This window comes from Thunnus albacares, chromosome 6 (assembly GCF_914725855.1).
Source record: "Thunnus albacares chromosome 6, fThuAlb1.1, whole genome shotgun sequence".
NCBI classification, from domain to species: domain Eukaryota; kingdom Metazoa; phylum Chordata; class Actinopteri; order Scombriformes; family Scombridae; genus Thunnus; species Thunnus albacares.
The window spans coordinates 26,085,757-26,106,769 of NC_058111.1; the positions used below are offsets into that span (position 1 = coordinate 26,085,757).

The following is a 21,013-nucleotide window of genomic DNA, read 5'->3' on the forward strand; positions in this document are numbered from 1 at the left end:
ACTCGCCTGGTCTCCCTGTCTGCCGCCATATGGGAACGCCGCATGACAACATGTGGACGTGACCGCGGCCCCCTGCGGTGGTTCGCGGAGAGTTCAGGCTGCCGTGGCATCTGCAGTCCTGTCTGCTATATCCCAGTTTTTACTGTCGTGTAGAGTCGTGTTATTATATTAATTAACTGTTATTTATTAATAATAAATTCAATTATGAGTTCATTCACAAGAGTAATATGCTACATATCATTTGAAGACAGTTTGAATGTTGCTGCGCACATAAAAGATTGTATTGTTGACATGTAGCGCCACCCAGTGGTGGATCCTGTCATGAACGAGTGTAAGACAAAACTCAGACATACCATTACATGTGTGTGTGTGTGTGTGTGTGTGTGTTTCCAGAGCCCAGATGAATACCGCCTGATGTGGGTGTCTGCAGACCTCATCTCCTTTGCTGTAGTAATAGGAATATTCATTTTCCAGAAGTAAGTACAGTCACTCAGTGATGTAACAGCAGTCGAATCATTACAGCGAGTGCTTACACAAGAGTTAATGTCAGGAAAGTAAACACTGCTGTTAGTTTGTTAGTTTCCTGTATATCTCTCTTGTTGTGCTCTTTAACACTCCAACACACACCAGTGCATATCGCTAATTAACGGTACATTTCTCATTTAATGTGTCACACTCTTGTTCTCAGTATCGTGTCAGTGACAGCTCATACATAATCGTGCTTCTGTGTGTTGTAATGATTTAATGATTCTGTCGTTATTGACTTGAAGAGTATTTTTCTCATGTGGTTTTATAAGCTGTTGATGATGTAGATTTGCTGTCCTCTCTCCCCTCGCACCTCCACAACCGGTGGTGACAGAGAAGATGTATTTTATATGAGCATGTCTTCTCTTAGCTTAAGTCTGTAAAGCCCCTCACACTCCTGCAGTATTTCTGTTCCTCTGTAGGAAAGTGTGGTTTTGTTTGTTTTTGTGATGACTCCAGAGACAGATGGCCTGTCTTCCTGCCATCTCCGGTATGGAGGGCAATGATTTTTTTTTTTTTTCTTCTTCTTTCTTTCTTTTTACGGTCCAGTGCGGCTTTGCTCTGCTTAGCCGAGCTCTTCAGTAGCTTCTGCCGGCTTCTAAACTGACCTCTCTTGTCTCCCGCCTTCTTTTGTCCTTTTTTTGTCCTTCCGCCCTCTTCCTCGTCCTCTTCTTCCTCTGCCTGATGTGCATGCTCTTCTCCTCTGCTGCATTCTGGCATCTTCTCTCAGCTATCACATGATCAGGTAACTGGGTCACCTCTTCTGACCCGCAGTCTCCTCTCCTTTCACCCTCTCTCTCTCTGTCTTTCACTGTCTGTATCCATCATCCTTTCTGATCTCGATCTCTTTTTTTTCCATTCTTTCTCTATTTTTCTTTGTCTGCCTCTTTCTATTACAACATCGATCTCCATCAGTTTTTTTTTTTTTTCCTCTCTCCATCTAAACTTTGTCAGTCTCATTTCTCTCTCTATCTCACCTGAATCGTTGTACTGCACTGCTGCCACGTCTCCCTCTCTCCTCTAGAGGTAGGAGCTCACATCTTTATCCCCGTGGGCCTAAATGACTGCTTTCCACCCACACAGCACAACAGCATTAAATCACCAATGAGATTTCAAATTTATTATCCATCTTATTAAGCAAAACAACTAAACGTCTAAAGTGAACTACGGATATGCATTCATTAAGGGAAGTACCTCAGGATTGGCTTTTTTTTTTTGATGCTGATGAACTCAAGTCTCCCTGGTTTGCATTTCTGTGTCTAATGCTGCTGTGCATTAGTCGAGGTCCATTGTGACTAATGTTCTTCAGTTTATTCAATTGAAATCAAGGCTGTTTTCATTAAAGCGAGGATGTCGTTTCCACAGAAAGGAAATGAATTGCTCTGACTGATATAAAATTCTAAAGGCTAATCTGTGTATTTAAAGTAAACATTGTCCTTACCTTCCTCTTCAAATGTTTCAAAGAACAGAGCAAAATGTTCTGTATGTAATTTTATTTTCCTAATAATTCATTCAGAGGGTATTTTCAATAGTTATACAATAAGTAAAGGGAAAATACTGAAAAATTAATTGTAAAATTAGCTCTATTCTGTTAGTTCTATTGAAATGTAAATTACTTATTTGCAGCAAACACTGGAATCATAATCTCACATATTTTGGCACCGCTTTCTGTGGTTAATACATCATTTACATCATCTAATGCTGAGGAAGCAAGTAATATTCTTTACTTTTGGGTCACCAAGTTGTAAAAAATCTCTACAAAATCTAGACCATATGACCTTAACTATTTATCTTTTTTTTTTTTTGTTACCATTATTAACTTATTAAGCATTTATAATTTTACCATATAGAAAGGGTAAACACTTGCCAACAGGCTTTTTCAAAACCTGGCAACACAAAATTTGCTCACTAATAATGGCTTCTAACTGATTTGTAAAGCATTAGTAAATGGTTTATTAACCATTAATAAAGCCATTAGTTCCAACTTATAAAGCTTTTATAAAGGGTGTCATATTTTAGTGCTTATCTCAAACCTCTGTACAGTACACATGTTCATATGATAAGAAGCAGATGTGCTGTTTTGCGCCAGCCTGAACTGAGCTTAATATACTGAATAAATATGATCCAACATGTCGCCTTTAAACCAAATCATCAAATCAAACAACCCAAAACTGCCAAATGAGGAATCATTTTGCTCCAAGAAGCATCCAATTAAACTAACTTCTCCCGTTAACACAGCACAACACAATGAAATGTTTCAACACACACACACAGTCCCATCGTTTCTTATAACAATTCAAATATCATCCACCGCAGTGAGAGTAGAGGCAGCAGTATTTCTGTATATCCTCTCCCCGTCTCGTGGTGGTTTCTGACCTAACGTGTGACCCTCGCAGGTATCGGATGAGCGGCATGCGCAGCTACAACCCTGAACAGATCATGCTGAGCGCTGCAGTCAGGAGGTCGAGCAGAGACATCAACGTCATGAAGGAGAAACTTATCTTCTCTGGTAAGGCCCTCGCACTGACACCAGAGGGAACTTGTACATGTTTGCCACTCTCGGATGTTTGTTGTTGTTTTGTTTTTTTCTTGTTGTCGGATGCTCCTGAACTCATAAACAGATTCCTCTCTCTGTACTTTACCTTTTTATTTTTACTTTATTGTAACTTTATTTTACTAAAGAACGAGCCATTTTGAGTTTCAGACGCCTGACTAGCATGTATCCCAGCATGCATCTCTCTGAGTGTCTGTGAATGTTCTCGTTCCTCCTCCTCCTCCTCCTCTTCCTCCTCCTCCTCCTCCTCTTCCTCTCCTCCATGTTGAAGGTCAACCCCAGTAGCGGCCTGCCTCCTCCATCCTTCGTGTGTGATGTGTCCATCCTGCCATCTTCTCCGCCATCAGTGACTTCTTCCTTTTTTTAATTCCATGCATCCATTGCATCCCTCGTTACTTGCCGCCTCTCTGCCCACTTTGCCCCTCTCCCCTTCATCCATCCATCCATCCATGCATCGCTTCACGCACCTCACCTCCCCCACAATCCTCCCACTGGAACACAACGTCATGTGTAGGGGGGAGCTTATAGACGCCCCAGTCTGTCTAGGCAGCCTCTAGTGCTGGTGGTCAAAGGTGAGTCTGATAGCTATGACAAAGCAGAGCGTCAGCAGCTTTTATCAATTCATAATCAATCATTTTCTCATTCATTTTTCCACTCAATTATTCTTTAATCATTTTATTTTGTTATCTGACTAAAAAAGGTGCAATACCATCGCAAAATACTGACTTTTTTTTTGTTGTCTTCTGGCGCCCTCCAGAGGTGGGGAATGGAGTTGGCGGTGCTGATGAGCTGTATGGGGACACTGGCTACAACTACTACACCAATCAGGGCATCAGCCAGTGATTGAGCCCGTGAGAATCCGCGCTAGCGAGACGGAGACGACAAGCATCCAGATATCGTGAAAGTCTGTCCAACGGATGAACTGACAGACCGCTCTTCTCTGATGGAGAGAACAACCACCCAGTTGCTTTGTGTACATTCTGTAAATAGTGTTTGTGTTTTGCTTGGTAGACATACTGTATATCACATGGGACTACAAGCACTTTTTATTGATGGAAATCATTCGCCAAAGCTGCAGCCTCCTCTCACACATCTAAATGTCCCAGAGCGCCCCCCCTCCATCACCACCCCCCCCCCCCCCCCCCCTGCTTCTTTTTAAACACAAGATTCCAGATTCTTTATTTTAAGCTAATTCTCCAAAGCAGTTACTTCTTTTTAAGCACTGTAAATGAAATTCTTCTCTTAGCAGATGAATGCCTTTTTTTTTTTTTAAACTAGGCTTTATTCCAGCATGAGATAAAACGCTTATATGCTCCTGCCTTCTGTCAGCACTCCACTGTGCTGTTGTTCATAATAGTACTAACATGAATATTTATATTTAAAAACAAAAACAAAAAATGTATACAAGCTGTTTACAGAAGTCCTGCCTTCTCCTCCAAGTGAAATATTCACATGGTGTATGTAAGATAATTATTTTGATAGAGGCTGAACGCCCCCAACCCCCCTCCCCCCGCCCTACTTCTGACCGGTGCATGTGACAGGTATGATCATATCAACTGACTTGTGTGAGCTGTGCTCCCAGTGCAACCAGAAGAACTTGTGAAAATGTTTTTTTTTTTTTTTTTTGGGGGGGGGGGGGGTGATAATTTGTGTTGTCTTTTTATGTTTCATGTGAATGCGTTTGGACTTTTTTCTCTCTTTTTTTTTTTTTTTTTTAAAGATGTGTACAGTGTATTGCGTGTATCCTGGCTGGGTGTATATTTTCTACCCTGTGTGCAGTGCTACAGTATGTCGAGTGTGTTATTGTACATAAAAGTTGATATAATGTGTGAGACGCTCCAGCCAACTTAAGAATGACATTTGAACAACGTGAGAGTTAATTAACAGTAGTGGTAGTCGGGTCTGTGCTATTTTAGTGTTAACAAACAAAATGCACCATGTTGGTTGCTGGTGTATAACGGAGCGCTATAAGGTCAATGAAGTGGGTGCTAAATGTGAAACTAAAGCTCTAAGCTAATTGAAGGGACGCTACAGGTATCACAACAGGGTCAAGAAACGGATTGCCTTTTGTGTTTTTCTTTCTTTGGGTATTACTGTGCCTCAGAAGTAAACATTAAAAAAATCTTCTAATACAAGAGTTTTTCTACTAGTGTTTTGTTCTGGTTATTTATTATTATTTTAGTGTAAAGGCATCACATTAGAGGACACCATTCTTATGACATTCAAAAGGTTTTCAGGTGAACTGACATGTTTGCCTGCATCAGATGTTTGAAAGGGTTAAGAAGAGGCTTCCAGGCTTACAAGGAGACTACAGTATGAATTTTAGGGTTCATTGTTGTCTGCTCAAGGACGCATCAACGTGTGAACAGGAGGAGTCAGGGTTATGAACCACAAAATGGACCTTGTTCGACTTTTTCTTGAAATAAACAGACAACGGAGAAGTTGAGAAACAGAATTTTAATAAGCTGAAAAGCAGGTCAGAACAGTTTAACTTCCTTGTGTTTTTTTTTTTTTTTTTTTTCTAGGTGGCTAGACTCTGACAATGAGGAAAACTTGCGATACAAAAATAGATCCTAGTCTCATGGGGTTTTTCCCTCCCTGTTTCCACAGGGACTGATAAGTGATTTGTACAGCATGAAAGGCAAACAGTGTAACCACATTTCCTTCAGCTTTACTGAAGGCTCTATTACATCAAGATCTCAGTTCCAACATGAGAAATACATCATTTAAAAAAAAAACAAAAGTACATCTACTCATAAATGACATTTGGCAAATGATACTTTCTTTCAGACATACAGAGTTCTGGGTTTTATGTTTTCTAAAGAAGGTAGAGATTTTTGGAATACAAATGGAAATCAACTTCCATACTGGATGTACTATGACGAGCATTTGTCCACCAAAATAGGAAAAGGTGAACAAGTCTGTCAACCACAAAGCTTACATCCGGTCCGTAAAACATCCCAGATGTGACAGCAACACATTTTTCAATTACAAGTACACAAGGCACCTGGACATAAATGCTTTGGTCCTTCTGTAAGACTTCCAGAGTTGACCCACTCAACCTACAGCAGCAGAAACAGGCTGCTTTTAACTTTTGATATGCTGCTTAAATATGTGAAGTATGTGAGTCATTGCCATTTAAATAAAGCACGCACTATAACACAAAAATGTGATGTTGGCCAACAAGTGGAAGTCCTCAAAGTGCAACACTGAGCTCCTCCTCTGTCTGAGACGAATAATCTGTATTCTGTGTAATGGAGGGATGATGCGAATGATTAAAGAGTTACAGTACTGTGTGAACATTAAGGCTTTTCACCAACATGCACCTTCATCTGTTCTACACCTCACCAGAATACCTTATTAATGAGGTGCAGAGTCTATATTGCAATACATTTTGTTTTCAATTAACTGTGCATATCTTTACACTGAGGTCTCTGTCTCAGTGACCTCCAGTGGACATAAAATCACCTCAGTCACATGGACCTGGACTAAGGTCTCTGCCTGAAACGCCATCTTGCAGCGGTTCACTTCTACACTTAATTTTCAACAATATAGCAGCTTTCTGAAAAGGCACAAGCATACTATGTGTCAACCTTTGATATAAAGATGTACAATACATTAAAGGCCTGCAAAACACCTGCACTCATACACGCTCTCATACACACACAGTCGTACAGTTGACGGGAATAAATAAATAGCTGAAGATGTACTGGCTAGTCTTTAAGTCCTCATAAAGAGTGGTTGTTCCCTGAATTGAACATCATTGAAATATCGATACATGAAAGAGAGGGTTTCATATTCTATGAGGAGTCTCATTCACATTTCATCATTATTTCACTCTGTTATTTCTGCTGAAGGTTTCGAGCACAACAAAAGCAGCTGTTACTTTAAAAACCAGAACAGGACTGTTCACCGCTGCAGATTTTATCTCTAAGTTGAAAAGGAATGTTAATATCTGATTTTTTTTGTTGTTGTTGTTAACGCTGCCTTTCACAAACAAGGAAGCATAAGATAAGACTTTAAAGTCTTGTCGTGCATTTTTCTCAACTCAGCAGATAATAAATGATGCACATTAGAGAAGCATGAAACAGTTAGAAATCAGTGGCAAGTCTCTGGCTTCCTGTTGTTCTCAATAAATAAACTCAATCAAGATTAGCTGAAGTTTGTCTTGCGTAAGTGTCTGTTGGGGATTTCTATAGCGCTGACTTGTAATGGCCAGGAGCCGCCCATGATGCCAGCCTGAATGGCCACGCCTGTAACCACCGCCAAGTCAGGGTCCACTGACGTGTTGGGCTCCTTCCCAAAGTACTCGCTGATCAGCCTCCTGATGCGCGGTATCCTTGTGGAACCTCCGACCAGGACGATCTCATCCACGTCCTCTTTCTCCAGGTGGCCTTCGGTTAACACGGTCTTGACGGGAGCCAGGATCTTCTGGAAGAGGTCCTCATTGAGCTCCTCGAACAGCTCGCGAGTGATCACAGTCTGGAAGAGGACTGGTGCTGGAGTGGACCCCTCGGGTGACTCTGAGCTGTCTTGGGTGTGGAGGTGCAGGGGCACTCTGATGGAAGCGCTGGGCTGGAGGGTGAGGTTGAGCTTGGCGGCCTCCACGACCTGGCGGAGGCGGTGGATGTCCTCTTTGAGAGTGAGCGGGACGCCAAACTCCTGTTGGACTCGCTCTGTGGCGTACTGGAGCAACCTCTGGCTGAAGTCTTGACCTCCCAGCTTGTTGTTTCCTGCAGAGAAATACTTAAGATGGGTCCACTGTTCCCTTAAGCAACAAAACTTTAGAAAAAAACTGCAGGTAACAAACATTAAAAATGATCCAGATTATTATCTGATCCAGATGTTACACACCTGCTCTTTCTGTGATGTAGACTTATAAACTACTATCAATTTCAATCAAGAAGAAGAAAGCACAGAATCAACAGAGTGATATTTATAAGCCTTTAACCGGGACATGAACTCTGCAACAAAATGTGAAGCTCCGTTTTCAGACAACAATGGGCTCATATCACGTCCCTTCTTTTATTACTAAAGTTGTGAAACACGTTACCTGCCATGGCTCTGGTGAGGAACATGCCGCCCTGTTTGTTGAGCAGAGACACGTCCAGCGTTCCTCCGCCAAGATCCACCACCAGCACGTTGAACACGTCCACCTTGTGAAGGCCGTACGCCATGGCTGCAGCCGTGGGCTCGTTGATCACACGCAGGATCTCCAAGCCTGCAAGACAGTAACCAGGGAGTTAGCGCGCACAGTAAAGGGAGAAGGAGTTTTTAAACCCAGCAACTGGTGCTAAGACATCCAACATCATCTTAAAATAATTAACAAACTGACCGGCGAGGTTGGCGGCTCTGACTGTGTAGTTCCTCTGTCTCTCGTCAAACTCCGCGGGCACTGAGATGACAGCTTTCTGGATGGGCACGCCCAGTTGTTTCTCGGCCATCTTCTTCATCTTCAGCAGCAGCCTGGAGCCGATGAACTCTGGGCTGACTGTGAAGGTGTGGTTGGTGGAGATTACAAACTCTGCACTCCCATTGTTGTTAATCACCTTAAAGAGCGACAGAGGAGAGTGTGAGTCAGGATGGAGAGATTACAAAAGTGAGAGCAAATAACAAGCGATACATCAAAATTACGTTGTTTAAATTTTAATAATCAACAATATTGATACTCCAGAAGTTGTGGATCATTTATCAAGAAAAATATCTAAATATTTGCTTGTTCGTGCTCAGAAGGCATGCTGTTTCTGCTCTTGTCTCTTTTAAATGACTATAAATTAAATGTCTTTGGATTTTGGACACTTAATTGAACAAAACAAGCAATTTCACAATATCACCATGGCAGCTTTATTTCTATTGTTTTTTGACATTTTATAAACTAAGCAATTAATAGAGAAAACAAACAATAGTTTTATGAAATGATGAAAATATTCTTTTGCTGCAGCCCAGTCTGTTTATTAAAGGCTGTTATGTATAAATGATGGTTCTGGTTTAAACATATTTGACATGGGATGCACAACTATTAAGATTATTTATATTTCCAAAAGGTTTATTTATAGTTGATTTTATTAGACATGTAGTTCTGTGTAGACTCAGTCCTACATACAACTGTCTGATGACAGTTAGACAATGAATCACAATTATTACTCATTATTTGGATTATGAGATGCAAAACTATAAAAACATCTTTGTAGAAGTAATAAAATTAAGGTAATAAAAAAAACTACAAATACAGGGTCGACCAACTCCAAAGTATCCTCATTACTCTTAGAAATGACTTTAATGAAAGGAAAACACCTCTGGAGACAAAGTCACCCACCACAGCACCCACTACTCACCCTCTACCATGACGATGAACTCAGATTCCGTATCGAGGTTAAGGGGAAAGTTAAGGGAAACATAAATAATGATATTTAACGACTGATTCTCTGTTTTTTCATTACTTACACTTGTGAAAGCATGTTAGACATTGCAACAAAAGTCTTAATGCTGTTAAAAGCCACTTTCAGATTTGTGAAACCTTTATTTTGCTTATGAAAATAGAAAAGAAAAAGAGTGATTTCACTGATATTTCTCCATCCAGACCACGTTAAACCAGGAGCCTACAGTGACTCATTCAAACACAATTTCAGATTTGTGAAACCTTCATTCTATGTGAAAACTGAAAAAACCGAAAGAAAAGGCAATTTCACTGCTTTCTACCCAATTTAGAGCACATTAGACCAGATCCAGATCAAAAACCACCGTACTTACACTTGTCAAATCTGGACTAGATTATTACTATTAAGATTTGACAACTGTAAATATAGTGGTTTTTGATCTGGATCTGGTCTAATGTGGTCTGAATGGAGAAATATCAGTGAAATTGCCCTTGTTTTTCATTTTTCATAAGCAAAATAAAGGTTTCACAAATCTGAAAGTGGGTTTAACATCTTCCACTCCCCGAGGACGCCAGCGTCCACGGGTGACATTACTGTCTTTCAGAGGCTGTAGTGGGTTCAGTTTTAAAGCTACAGTGATACTGATACTGGTTTCATATGAAACTAGGTGATGTAAGGAATCCACTGGTACCAACCATGTCATGACCACCATGAGTGGACAAAAATGGTTAAATTTTCACCAAACCTGTGTAACAAATGGTATCAACCCAAAAGTTGTTGAAACAACTTATGAGACATAACTGAGCATGTGAATAACCATCATATACGTCCATTATATTGTTCTAAGCCCTTACACACTCTAAACTTTCAAAATTTGAATAGGGACCTGACCAAAACACAATGTTCATTATAGATTTATTGCTAGAAAAACTTGACACAGTGCTGAACTGCATCTCAAATTAATCTTCAGGCTCCCAGCTTTCAGGTGATGTTATACCATCTCTATGTGTCATGTATCGTTGACCTGCTATCTCCCCCCAAACATCCCGTCCCTCCAAAAATGGGTCTACGGAAGTGGAAGAGGTTAAACAGCGTAAAAGCTTTTATTACCATGTCTAATACTCTTTCACAAGCGGTGAAAAACAGAGAATCAGCCGCTAAATATCATTATTCATGACATGTTCCCCTTAACCCTGAATCGTAGGCTGACTCCAGAGTCTCCCTCTCCCCCAGTATGACCCACCTTGAACGGGTAACGGGCACTCTCCTGCTCTAGGACTTCCGGCTCAAATATCTTCCCGATGAACCTCTTGGCATCGTAGATGGTGTTTTGGGGGTTGGTGTCGGCCAGGTCCACGGCTTCATGTCCGGCCAGGACCGCAGTGGTGGTGAAGGAGACGGTGCTGGGGATGCTCTTCCTCCCCTCTTCATCTGCCATAACCTCCACATCTCCACTGCCCGGGTGGAAGACGCCCACCGAGCAGAAAGTGGTGCCCAGATCCATGCCAATCACTTTCGGTTTGGGGGGCGGTAAGTACTGCTGGCCCAGATAACCAGCCAGGAATAAGGCCAGGATCACTGAACCTGTGACAACACGAGTATGACAGGTGGACAAGTCCGAGCCGCTTGGTGTTAGCTGAGGTTAGCATCCCTTTACTGGCTAATAACTGTTAAAAATACATGTAATTCAACTTACCAATCATAGACATTTCTCCAGCCATCCCCACACACTGTCGTGGAATCACCCAACACTCAAAAAAATCACAAAATGTCGGTAAAAATGCTTAAGTTTCGGTTAAATGATGCCCGGCTTCGCCAGCTGGTGATGCGAAGTAGACCACCAATAAACTACACGTCAACATTGCTTGACTGCTTGTGGTGGATGCTGGGTAATGTAGTTAATGGAAGATACCGTCGACGAAAAGGGTCGTATAGCAGATGTTAGCTTTGTACTTCAGTTCCCATGAACGCTAGCGACATGCTAGGTTTCGTGACGTAACTGTGTTCTCAGCCAACCAGACAGAGCCAGAGCAGTCGAGGTTAAAAAAAAGAAAAGAAAAAGAAAATTACATTAAATTATATTAAAATAAAAAATTGAATAGTATAAGGAAAAAATAAATGCAATGATGAATTGTTAAATTAAAATTCATGTAGATTATGTTTTTATAAATTCAACTTAAATTCAATAATAAATCACAATTTTCAAATGTGTGTTTAGTTATATAACATTGATAGTTTTAGAAATCAGTCACTTATATATCAGGCACTGTACTGGTAAAAAGAAAGAAAGAAAGAAAGAAAGAAAGAAAGAAAGAGGTGAAATAAATAAATCTGACTGACAATCAAAAAATCATATTTGTATTTCTTTAATTTTATTTACAAAAAGTTGTGAGAACAGATGAATGCTGACTCTCACATAAGCACACAAACAGGGTCTCTCTCTTTCTCTCTCTCACACACACAAACACACACACATTCAGAAAATACACATTTTCCTGTACAGTATACATTTTAAGCAAGATTTGAGTTTGCATGTTCAAACCCAGACATTATATTTCATAAACATCACACTTTACCAACATCACTGCGTTCACGGAAAAGAAAAATGATGACACAAGATGTTGAATTGACATTGGATGTGATGAGAACAGTCATAATGAGCTGAGATAAATAAAGGCATTATATGCAAAAACACTGAATGATGATTGAGAATGCAATAAATACAAGTGATATTCTTATCAATGAAATTTTTTTTCAACAACATAAAAAAAAACCTTCAGTAATCAAAACTTACACGTTGATTATTATCTTGGTAATGTGACAAATGGATAAGTTGACATTCAGAATATTGGTGCTTCATTAATTGTATGTTCTTCCTACATGCATTGCACTGGCTTCTACAGAGTTTCTACATTAGGAAAGTGTGTGGCTAGCCTGTTAAAATAAGGAATGTTCACATAACATTTTGCGAAAATTGAAAGAAAAATGTTAAAACCATTTCCATGACGTTATTCCGAATGTCAAAGTATCTGTCTGACAAATGAGCACATTAAGAATCCACAGCATCTGTGAGCTGCTCTGCGTCCTCTTTGCTGTCTGAGCATTCGGATGGTATGAAGCAGCCCGAGTCTCTGGGACAATCACTGTCCTCCTCCTGTACTCTGTGGGAGGTTTTGTGCTCCTCCGCATCCCTGACATCATCACCTGCGGCCACAAAGCAAATGGAATTAAGGCAAATGTCATAATATTACAAGTTCCTGTTTCCAACCACATTAAAGAAGCTGTGTCAAGTCAAATCTGTGCCACATGATTCAGTCAGTGGAAAATAATCCATATTTAGATGCTTTGGATGCTCTTTGACATGTAAATTTTAATTTATGTTTGTGGCAGCAAAAGCGTTGCACATTATTTTCAACATTAAAGGTTGTAATAGCCTAAATTAAAGTGATAACAGGTGTGTTGTTGGCTGAATGACCCAAATACTAAAATAAGTTCTGCAGCTGTGACCCAGCAAACAGCACGCACATAACATCTCTTCTTCTTTTTTAAAAAAAAAATGCCTCGATCATCATCTGTGACTTCCACTTTCCACTCTCACAAAATAAAAATATTCCACCATTCTTTCACTTTTCTACCTCGCTGATAGAAGCTATTAATCTTCATGTCCGGGTTGTCAAACCACTAACCTAATGGAGTTCAGCTTGATTAAATTACTGGCTTGTCATGTGAGTCAACAGGCTTGGCAGGGTCACACTGCAGCCACCATCTGTTTATTCACACTGTCACCCAAACAGAGAAATTACAATGACCTTTAATGTGACTTGTACACATCTGCTTAAGTAAAATGCACTAAAGCAGGCACTGGCCGAAGAAAACTAGCAAGTGTGTTTTGTTCCTTCTTCACACCAGGGAGTAGTTTTATTTTCATTCATGTGAGCCTCTGTGATAATCAGCCTACTGGTTCAAGACATCAGATTACTGGAACACCTTCTGCCCTCTTAAGCACTTTCTATCTGAGTAACAGGAAATCACTGATAAGCCTCTCAGAGCGTGCAGGATGTATTTCTATTCTGTGTGCCACAATTGTCTCAGCTTTCATCCGCTATTTTACATTTTGAGCAGTGAACCCATTTCAATTCTTGTTTTCCATCAGTAATGAAACATTTCCAAGCATATCTGTCATTGAAAAAAAAAAATGTCTTTGAGGAAAGTTTATTTCTGAGAATTTAATCTTGGCTTATCTATTTTCTGTTTCTGTGTCACTAAAGTCTTTAAAGCTACCTGAAAGTGATAAGTACTCATTTTTGACTGGCTGTTGATCACACAGGTGCATCACATTTACTCACAATCAAACTAATTAGTTCCACATGGTGCCAGAAAGTTGTTATGCTTGATTACAGCAGTAAAAACACTTAATAAATACAATGCTACATTCTTACAATATGCATTGATGTTGCAGTACGTTACTGGAAACTAGTGATACATCATCATTTGTAAGTGATAGTCTTTGTAAAACAATACCATTAGTAGTAAAATAAGTCTTTTTCACAGAAGACATTTTGACACGTCACAGTAGGAAAAGCACATGTAAGTAATAAAATGCTGCTACAACTTCAGAGTCCTGGTTTTGTGTATACTGGCTCATTGTCATGCTGTCATGACTTACTGGGACACTTGAACAGAACAGCACCATCAGTAATGTTATTAGTAACATCTGTGCTTTTCCATCTATGACAAGTCAGACAAGACAGAGAGTGTGCTGTGACAGAGAATAATAGATACTCTCTATCAGGCGTGTGGCTGAATACAAATACATTATTTGGCAAAGCACAAATAGTGTTTTGGGCTATTTTGTTTTATTTTAATGAATATTTGTTTCATACAAATATTTTAAAAATTATTTGTTTTCAGGAAGAAAAAGAAAACCATATCAAATAACCAGCGCGCAGGCCAGTTACATCACTATCTCAGTCTTACATCTATCAGCAGGTCTGAACTAGGGGAGTCACATCCACCTGCTACATGACACACATTTGGACATTACTCCTGGAGTGGGGGGGTGTTTCCCAGAGATAAAACTAAACTACTGACACACACAAAGTGATCTCAAGGGACTCTCCACAACCTGTTGTTCCCCTTCTCCTTTCCACAAAGTCAGGTTATAAAAAATAGGCAATAAATGAAGAGTGCAAAACAATAATCGCCTTTGAAGTTCTTCCCTAAATATTACATGCTGTGTTGTCTCTGTGTTATGGGTGTATAAATAAGTAGAGGTCTGTCTGCATATTTGTGATGCGCTTGGTTTTAGCTCAGACCCGGTGAGGGGACCTCCTTCGTAAGATAGTTTATTCATAAACACTTTGACACTTTAATATCCTAAAATGAAAAGTATAATAAAAACAAATACTAGATTTTTATACCTATTTCCACTTTTATTTGAATACAAATACAAATATAAATAATTTTTCTGTCTCAACAATTATAGATACAAATACAAATACTGGGCTCTCTGCACATCTCTACTCTCTATGTTCCTGACCTTCTGTGTAGCGGTAATCAGCAGCGGTGAGAAGCTTGCGTCTGTGCTCGGGGTCTTTGACGTTCAGCTCTATCAGGTGTTTCTCCTGGAGGTGCAACAGGTCTTCCACTGTTTGGTAGCCATTTAGCAGCAAAGCAGAGGCGTACTCCTGCAACAACAACAGTTCCTTCATCACAATCAACATACATACGCATTCACATTTCAGCTCTTAGGTGGCTACATGTTGAGTTTCAGATGATGTATGTTACAAATATTTAGGTTTCAAACAGACCACAGAGAATTGATGGCTGGATATCTTACAGTACATTTTTAAGATTGTGTTGTTGAAGCATGGTAATGTTTCAGTGGTCACGTTTTCAGTGCAATTTCCCTTTTTTTTAAATTTGTGGTATTTTCTGGCTGAAACTGAAAACAACAATCTTGCACATCATATTTCATTTAACCTCAAGATGTCAAACAGACGAGTAAGCAGAAAACACTTTGAAATGTTTTCCTGTTATGTTCTTGAACACCTGCTGATTTGTCACCAGTCTGAAACAACAAGGCAATCTCAGGCGAGCAAATCTTGTCCTCACCTCCAGATTCAGACGCTCCAGCAACTCCAGCAGTGTTTTAGGTCGAGGTCTTTTGGACAGTTTCTGTTGTCTGATTTTGGGAACTTCTTCTTCTTCCTCCTTCTCCACCAACACATCTACATAGATGAACTTGAAGTTGCCCACTTTGTTGTTTAGCATGCCTGTCCAGATGCCCATGGGAGGCTTACTGATGATGTTGATGATGTCCCCGACCTAGTGCGCAAATTATAGAAAATATATAGAATCATGAACAGGATGTTGATCTATGTGTTTGCTTATCGTTTCAAGTTCGGCTGGAATGCTTCACTTTTGTCTTAATCAGTATTGCAGTTTATCGTTACATCAGGGCCTTAGTTGTGATGGCCTTGTTGTTATTTCACAGTAAAACTCTGCATACAGTGTTGTATCTTACCTTCAGTTTGAGGGAATCGGTGTCATACGGGCTGGGGACGAAATCCGTGTGGACGCGAGCTCTGCCACAGAACTGTCCCTGGTAGGAGCCGTCCTCCTCCAGCCTCAGACTGTCCCTCTGACCAGAACCATTGGACTCACTGGTCACACCACCTGCACCCACAAACGCAACACAACACAGTATGATTACACCATGTATGCATGGATCTGGTGATTTACTACTCTCAAAGTTTCTGGAGCTATATCACACGGAGAATCCTCAAAATAAAAGAAGCTGTAAATATATATGTGTGTATAAAAATAGCATCAGCAGAGTCCTTACTAGACGAGCTCTGGCCGCTGTAGAGACTCTCTAAGGAGTTGCTGGTCTGTGCAGAGTTTTGCTCAGCTGGAGGGGCACTCTCTGTCTCTGCCTCTGGGTCTTTGTCTGTCTCATCACCCTGGGAAGAAAAAAAACAAAAAGACATGCTATTTTAATTGAGAGGCATGTCATAGAGTACAGAAAAAAAATTAGTTTCATGATCATAATGGTGTCAGTGATAGCTCGGACAAAATGTACATTAGTTGCGACAACTGTAAGTCCATATGAAAGTGAAAGAAGACGAAGAAACAAACAGCTTCAGGGAGACATGTAGGTTGTGAAAATGTCAAAGCCCCTAAAGGTTTTGTCGTATCTCTTCATCGGTATTACAGTAAAACTGCATCAAGACACTTTTTGATGAAGCTTAAGGTGAAGCGCTTCATGTCAGCGTTGTAAGAAACAGCGTCACATTTGAGGATGTGGGTTCACAAGAGATGAAAGCGATAAGATTCTTTAGAAAAAACGGCAGTGGTTTGCAGTAACTGCGGCTGACTGTCGGTGAGTCTGGAGTTTGATGACGCTTGGCAGCTGTTAGGGGGTTTTTGATCATTTGTGTATACACATTATTGATAGATGAGATAGAAATCTGTGCCTACAAATCATTACATTTTGCATAGGAATTGTGTGTGTTTGTGTGTGTCTATTTTCTAGTGACTCACTGTCTCCTCACAGAAGGACTTGGCATGTTTTTTGCCCATTTTTCTGCGCATAGTCAGTGAAATTGCCTTCATCTTCTTCCCAAGTCCAGCTGATTTGTTTTGGTCCACACTCTCACACTCCTCTGTGAGCTGTGAACAACAAAAGTTTAGTTTGTTTTGTTAGTTTTTCATCATTTTTGTTACACCTTTGCCTGAAATACATCACTTCATTAATGTTTTGCACTCCAAACATACAGAATTGTACTAAAGACAGTACATTTAGATTTAATTTGCTCCATAAACACAAAATGCATCACTTTCTCTACAGCTAAGGGATTTTCCCAAGATGAACTTGTTTTCCAGTGTCATACTTTAGAACACAATATATACAACTACACTGGTTGAAAATATCTATTTTCAGTCCTTTAATGAGAGGCAAACTGTAGCATCTCTATCCGATTACTTTACAAATGTTTTACTATCTTGCCACTTTTAAATAATAGGAGTTTTCACCATTTCTCTAAAAATAAACACAAACAAATCTACAAACCATATTTGTCCCATTTTCCTCTGGCTTGGCTTGTGATGAGTGATGTCTGAGACCCTCAAACTTGCCAAAGCTTGTGGAGCGCTGTGAGGAAGATTCAAAGACAGAGACAAAGGATGTCATTGAGAAAACTGGCACAGTTTGTGAAGCAAGATTTAACAGTATTACGCAACATTAAGTCATCGTACTGGTGAGTTCTTGGCTCAAAAATTCCTCAAAACCTGCAGCATCTTCACTCTACAGATCAAGTTTTCCAATGAATTCAACAGTCTACATCTACTCTATATATTTGTCTATTAAGGGAAGTCAAAGAGTTCCTGATTTTTCTGCTTGCAGATAAAGGGAACTTCAGTCAAAAGCAAACCACAGACATATATAGTATGTAAATGTAGGTATACAGTTAATGCTTGGTGCTGAAATAGTTGTGACAGTTAAATGGCGTGTTCACAATTTTTTGAAACTATAGTCAGGTCCCCAAATGAACACTGAAATGGGTTTTTCATGACATAATCATTCCTTCTGCTCATACTGGCCATTAGAAGATCCCTTCATAATAGAAGTGATAGTGGCCAAAATCCACAAGCCTCCCTCCATGCAAAAATGTATTTAAAAGTTTATTTGAAGTTAATATGAAGCTTTTGTCCAAATAAGTCAAATCAAATAGATATCTTTCAACGTTTACAGTCTTTTTAGTGCCAGATTTTTGTTACTCTACTTCCACCGCAGCTCAACAAAGAAACACTGTCTGAGGAAACACAAAGAGGGGATTTTATGCTAAAAAGACTGCAAATGTGGCAGATATCCACTTGATATGACTAACTCACACTGCTGAATATTATATAAGTGTCAAATAAACTTTTAAATGCACAAAATGACTGTGTGGACACACTGCGGCTTTTGGCCCCCATCACTTACATCGAAATGAGAGCTTGTAAAATATGTGGTAAATGTGTGTCAAAATGTGACTCCACACAGTTGCACAGTTTGCTAACTTGTCAGTATTCGAAATGAATGAAATTACATAAATAAGGCAGTTGTGTCCTCCAGCGACCTGCAGCGCTGTAATGCACTCGTACTAGCTCTCCTCTCGCTTGCCTGCCCCTAATTTTTCATAAAACTAAAAGTCATTATAATCTCTCCCAAACCCCCATCATCTCCACAGCAGAGCACTAAAATAATTATATAAATGAATAATCCCTGGAAATCCTGGTTAAATATGAGCTCCATGGTCCTAGACAGCCCTCTGTGGATTGATTTAATGCGGCGTCGACTACTTTGACAGACACATTTTACTCCACTGTCCACAAATATGGCAGGACAGTTGAAGGGTTTAACATTTAAAGCTGCATTCTTCAACTTGATTTTCGTTTTTGTTTTACTGTCATTGCTGTTTGACTGTTCTACATTGCGGAAATTAATGTGGAAAATACATTGTTCTGTATATGCTTCGGCAAAAAAATGACCTTACATACTGTCAAGCAGCCTGGGAGTGTTCAATCATTATTTCACAAAATGAGATTATAACACATTTTTAAATGTTTGTTAAATATTGTTATGCAGTAACTTCAGGTACAACCAATGCAAATTTTCACAGAAACTCTTCAGTCGGATAAATAAACCGTCTCTCTCTCCATTTCGCTCTTGTTTCTTTTCACACTTTTGAGGTGACTGTGTCAAAGCTGACACAGTTTGAACAAATCGCTTCCTTCAAAAGGTCATGTCCCTATATTCAGATTGTTGTTTTGATTTTCACCTACCTTGGGTTTGCTGATCTTTCCTCTGTCTGACACGCTGGAAGCTGTCCTATGTAACATTTTCAGCTTTTTGTGTTTTTGTCAAGTCTCAGTCTTTGCTCTTCTCTATTTCCACTGTCCACTCTGCTGACAGTCAAGTGTTAACTAACAGTGAGGCTGCCTGTCTGATGCGCTAGCCCACTTCCTTACAACGCACAGGATGTGAGGCAATTGACAGTATCTCTCGTTGCAGAATCGCTTCAGAAAGGGAAAAACACAAGTGCTTAAGTGTGCACTTTGTGGCCCGCTCACCAACAACATCACTTCCTGGAAGAGCAACAATTCAGTTTTACATTGTGGTGTTTGTTATTTATAAGATATGTGATATTTATAATGAACTTATGTCATAGTGGCTATTGAGTTGTATTGCTTTGGTTGATCTGCTTAGAGTTGGGCTGTAATGACATGAACAGGAGTATTAGTCAATCAAGTAACCACTAGTAGCCTGTGTCATATTTTGTCAGTAGACTTGCATCCACATGAACAAACTGACAATATAATTATTGTATTTGTCCATAAACTTATAAGCTTTTATTTAATGGTGAAAATAGAGAGAGATAATGTAAAAGTGTAAGTGTAAGACAATCCTAAATTCAATATTCCTCAAAATTTCCTTTAAATAGCAATGAGGAACTTGGTTTTGGTAAATGATGCTGGAGTATTTTATCTTATGCCTTTCTTTCTTAATGCGGGGTGAAGCTTTTAAGGAAGTACTGACGTATGACAGGAATAGCGGAGAAGTGGTAACTTTGTTGTGTTGAAATGCTTTCCGGTTAAACTCTGTTCTCAGTATGTAAGTTCATACATTTCACTCTATGTCTGTACTTTAAGGTCTGTACGAGAGACACTTAACCATAAAAGACATGATTGTGTCTGCTCTAGAGAATCAGAAAATAACCACTGGTCACCTTCTCACAAAAACCAGACAGTTAATCTGGGAGTGTGAGGAAGTAACTCACGCAGGATCCTCACATGATAGGATCCTAACATCGCTCTGATGTTGCCATATGGGGATTTGCCCCAGTGTTTACATTGCAAGGGGGTTTCAATCGGTCAGTAGAAAAGGGAATTCTACAGACAAAACCATTGCCTAATCCCACTGCTTGCAATCAGCCGTAAACTCCTGTCAATCCAGATTATTACTTCTGAGGCTCCTGACTCACTTGGAGAGGCCATTGTTCATCTGAAGAGTTTTATTCCAAAATGAGATATTTAACATTTGAAAAAAGACACCTGCTCGATTGTAATACCTTTTATAACTAATTGTTTGGCATTGTGTTCTGAATTTGCTGCTTGTATTATTTAGCTAACAGCTAACAGCTAACAGTTTTCAGTTTTCAGTTTAAAGTTTCAGACCATTAAAGATGCAGGACGAGGCGTCATGTCCGATGAAATTACTTTTTATCTCTAAGAACCAGCGACACTTTAGATCCATAGGGATCTTGTAATCTTTATTCCGGATCATCCGTCTCATCGTGGACAATTTCCTCCAAAGTCATGTTAAGCTACGACAACTGCTTTGTGTCACACAGGGCGCATGCTGCACGTGCTCACTGGGTATCAGCAAGGGTCTTATATGCTTTGAGAGATGTCAAGTGCACGCGAAAGCATTGACCTTTAAGGTTAATCTGCACTATTGTGTGGTATTAGCACTGAGGGACCACCTCATTGTATCAAACAGCAACTGATGTAG

At 39.8% G+C, this 21,013-nt stretch overlaps 3 protein-coding genes across 6 annotated transcripts in view; 1 reads left to right on the forward strand and 2 right to left on the reverse strand.

Annotated features, from left to right (window-relative positions):
• The window catches only part of gdpd5b (glycerophosphodiester phosphodiesterase domain containing 5b), a 44,102-nt gene extending 38,888 nt beyond the window's left edge, over positions 1 to 5,214 (forward strand). For 2 of the 3 annotated variants that reach the window (XM_044354530.1, XM_044354531.1), the window contains 3 exons: positions 394 to 476; positions 2,922 to 3,034; positions 3,837 to 5,214. In XM_044354530.1, coding sequence (XP_044210465.1) covers positions 394 to 476; positions 2,922 to 3,034; positions 3,837 to 3,922 — 282 coding nt within the window. In that variant the 3' untranslated portion in view covers positions 3,923 to 5,214. Of the gene's footprint in view, positions 1 to 393; positions 477 to 2,921; positions 3,035 to 3,350; positions 3,652 to 3,836 lie in introns of all 3 variants that reach the window. The other variant, XR_006403847.1, reaches the window with a different exon arrangement.
• Positions 5,215 to 5,518: 304 nt separating this feature from the next.
• Positions 5,519 to 11,356, reverse strand: hspa13 (heat shock protein 70 family, member 13). The gene is made up of 5 exons (XM_044354937.1): positions 11,153 to 11,356; positions 10,700 to 11,040; positions 8,415 to 8,628; positions 8,133 to 8,300; positions 5,519 to 7,812 (listed from the first exon to the last, which is right to left on the reverse strand). The coding sequence occupies exons 1-5, from the start codon at positions 11,175 to 11,177 to the stop codon at positions 7,232 to 7,234; spliced, it is 1,329 nt and encodes a 442-aa protein (XP_044210872.1). The 5' UTR covers positions 11,178 to 11,356; the 3' UTR covers positions 5,519 to 7,231.
• Positions 11,357 to 11,806: 450 nt separating this feature from the next.
• samsn1a (SAM domain, SH3 domain and nuclear localisation signals 1a) lies at positions 11,807 to 19,482 on the reverse strand. 2 transcript variants are annotated; one of them, XM_044354908.1, is made up of 8 exons: positions 19,285 to 19,482; positions 17,531 to 17,611; positions 17,002 to 17,130; positions 16,304 to 16,421; positions 15,983 to 16,140; positions 15,571 to 15,783; positions 14,996 to 15,143; positions 11,807 to 12,660 (listed from the first exon to the last, which is right to left on the reverse strand). In XM_044354908.1, the coding sequence occupies exons 1-8, from the start codon at positions 19,339 to 19,341 to the stop codon at positions 12,506 to 12,508; spliced, it is 1,059 nt and encodes a 352-aa protein (XP_044210843.1). In that variant the 5' UTR covers positions 19,342 to 19,482; the 3' UTR covers positions 11,807 to 12,505. The 2 variants fall into 2 exon arrangements, with proteins under 2 accessions (XP_044210843.1, XP_044210845.1); XM_044354910.1 differs by having other exon boundaries at positions 15,983 to 16,134; positions 19,285 to 19,481.
• Positions 19,483 to 21,013: the final 1,531 nt, after the last annotated feature.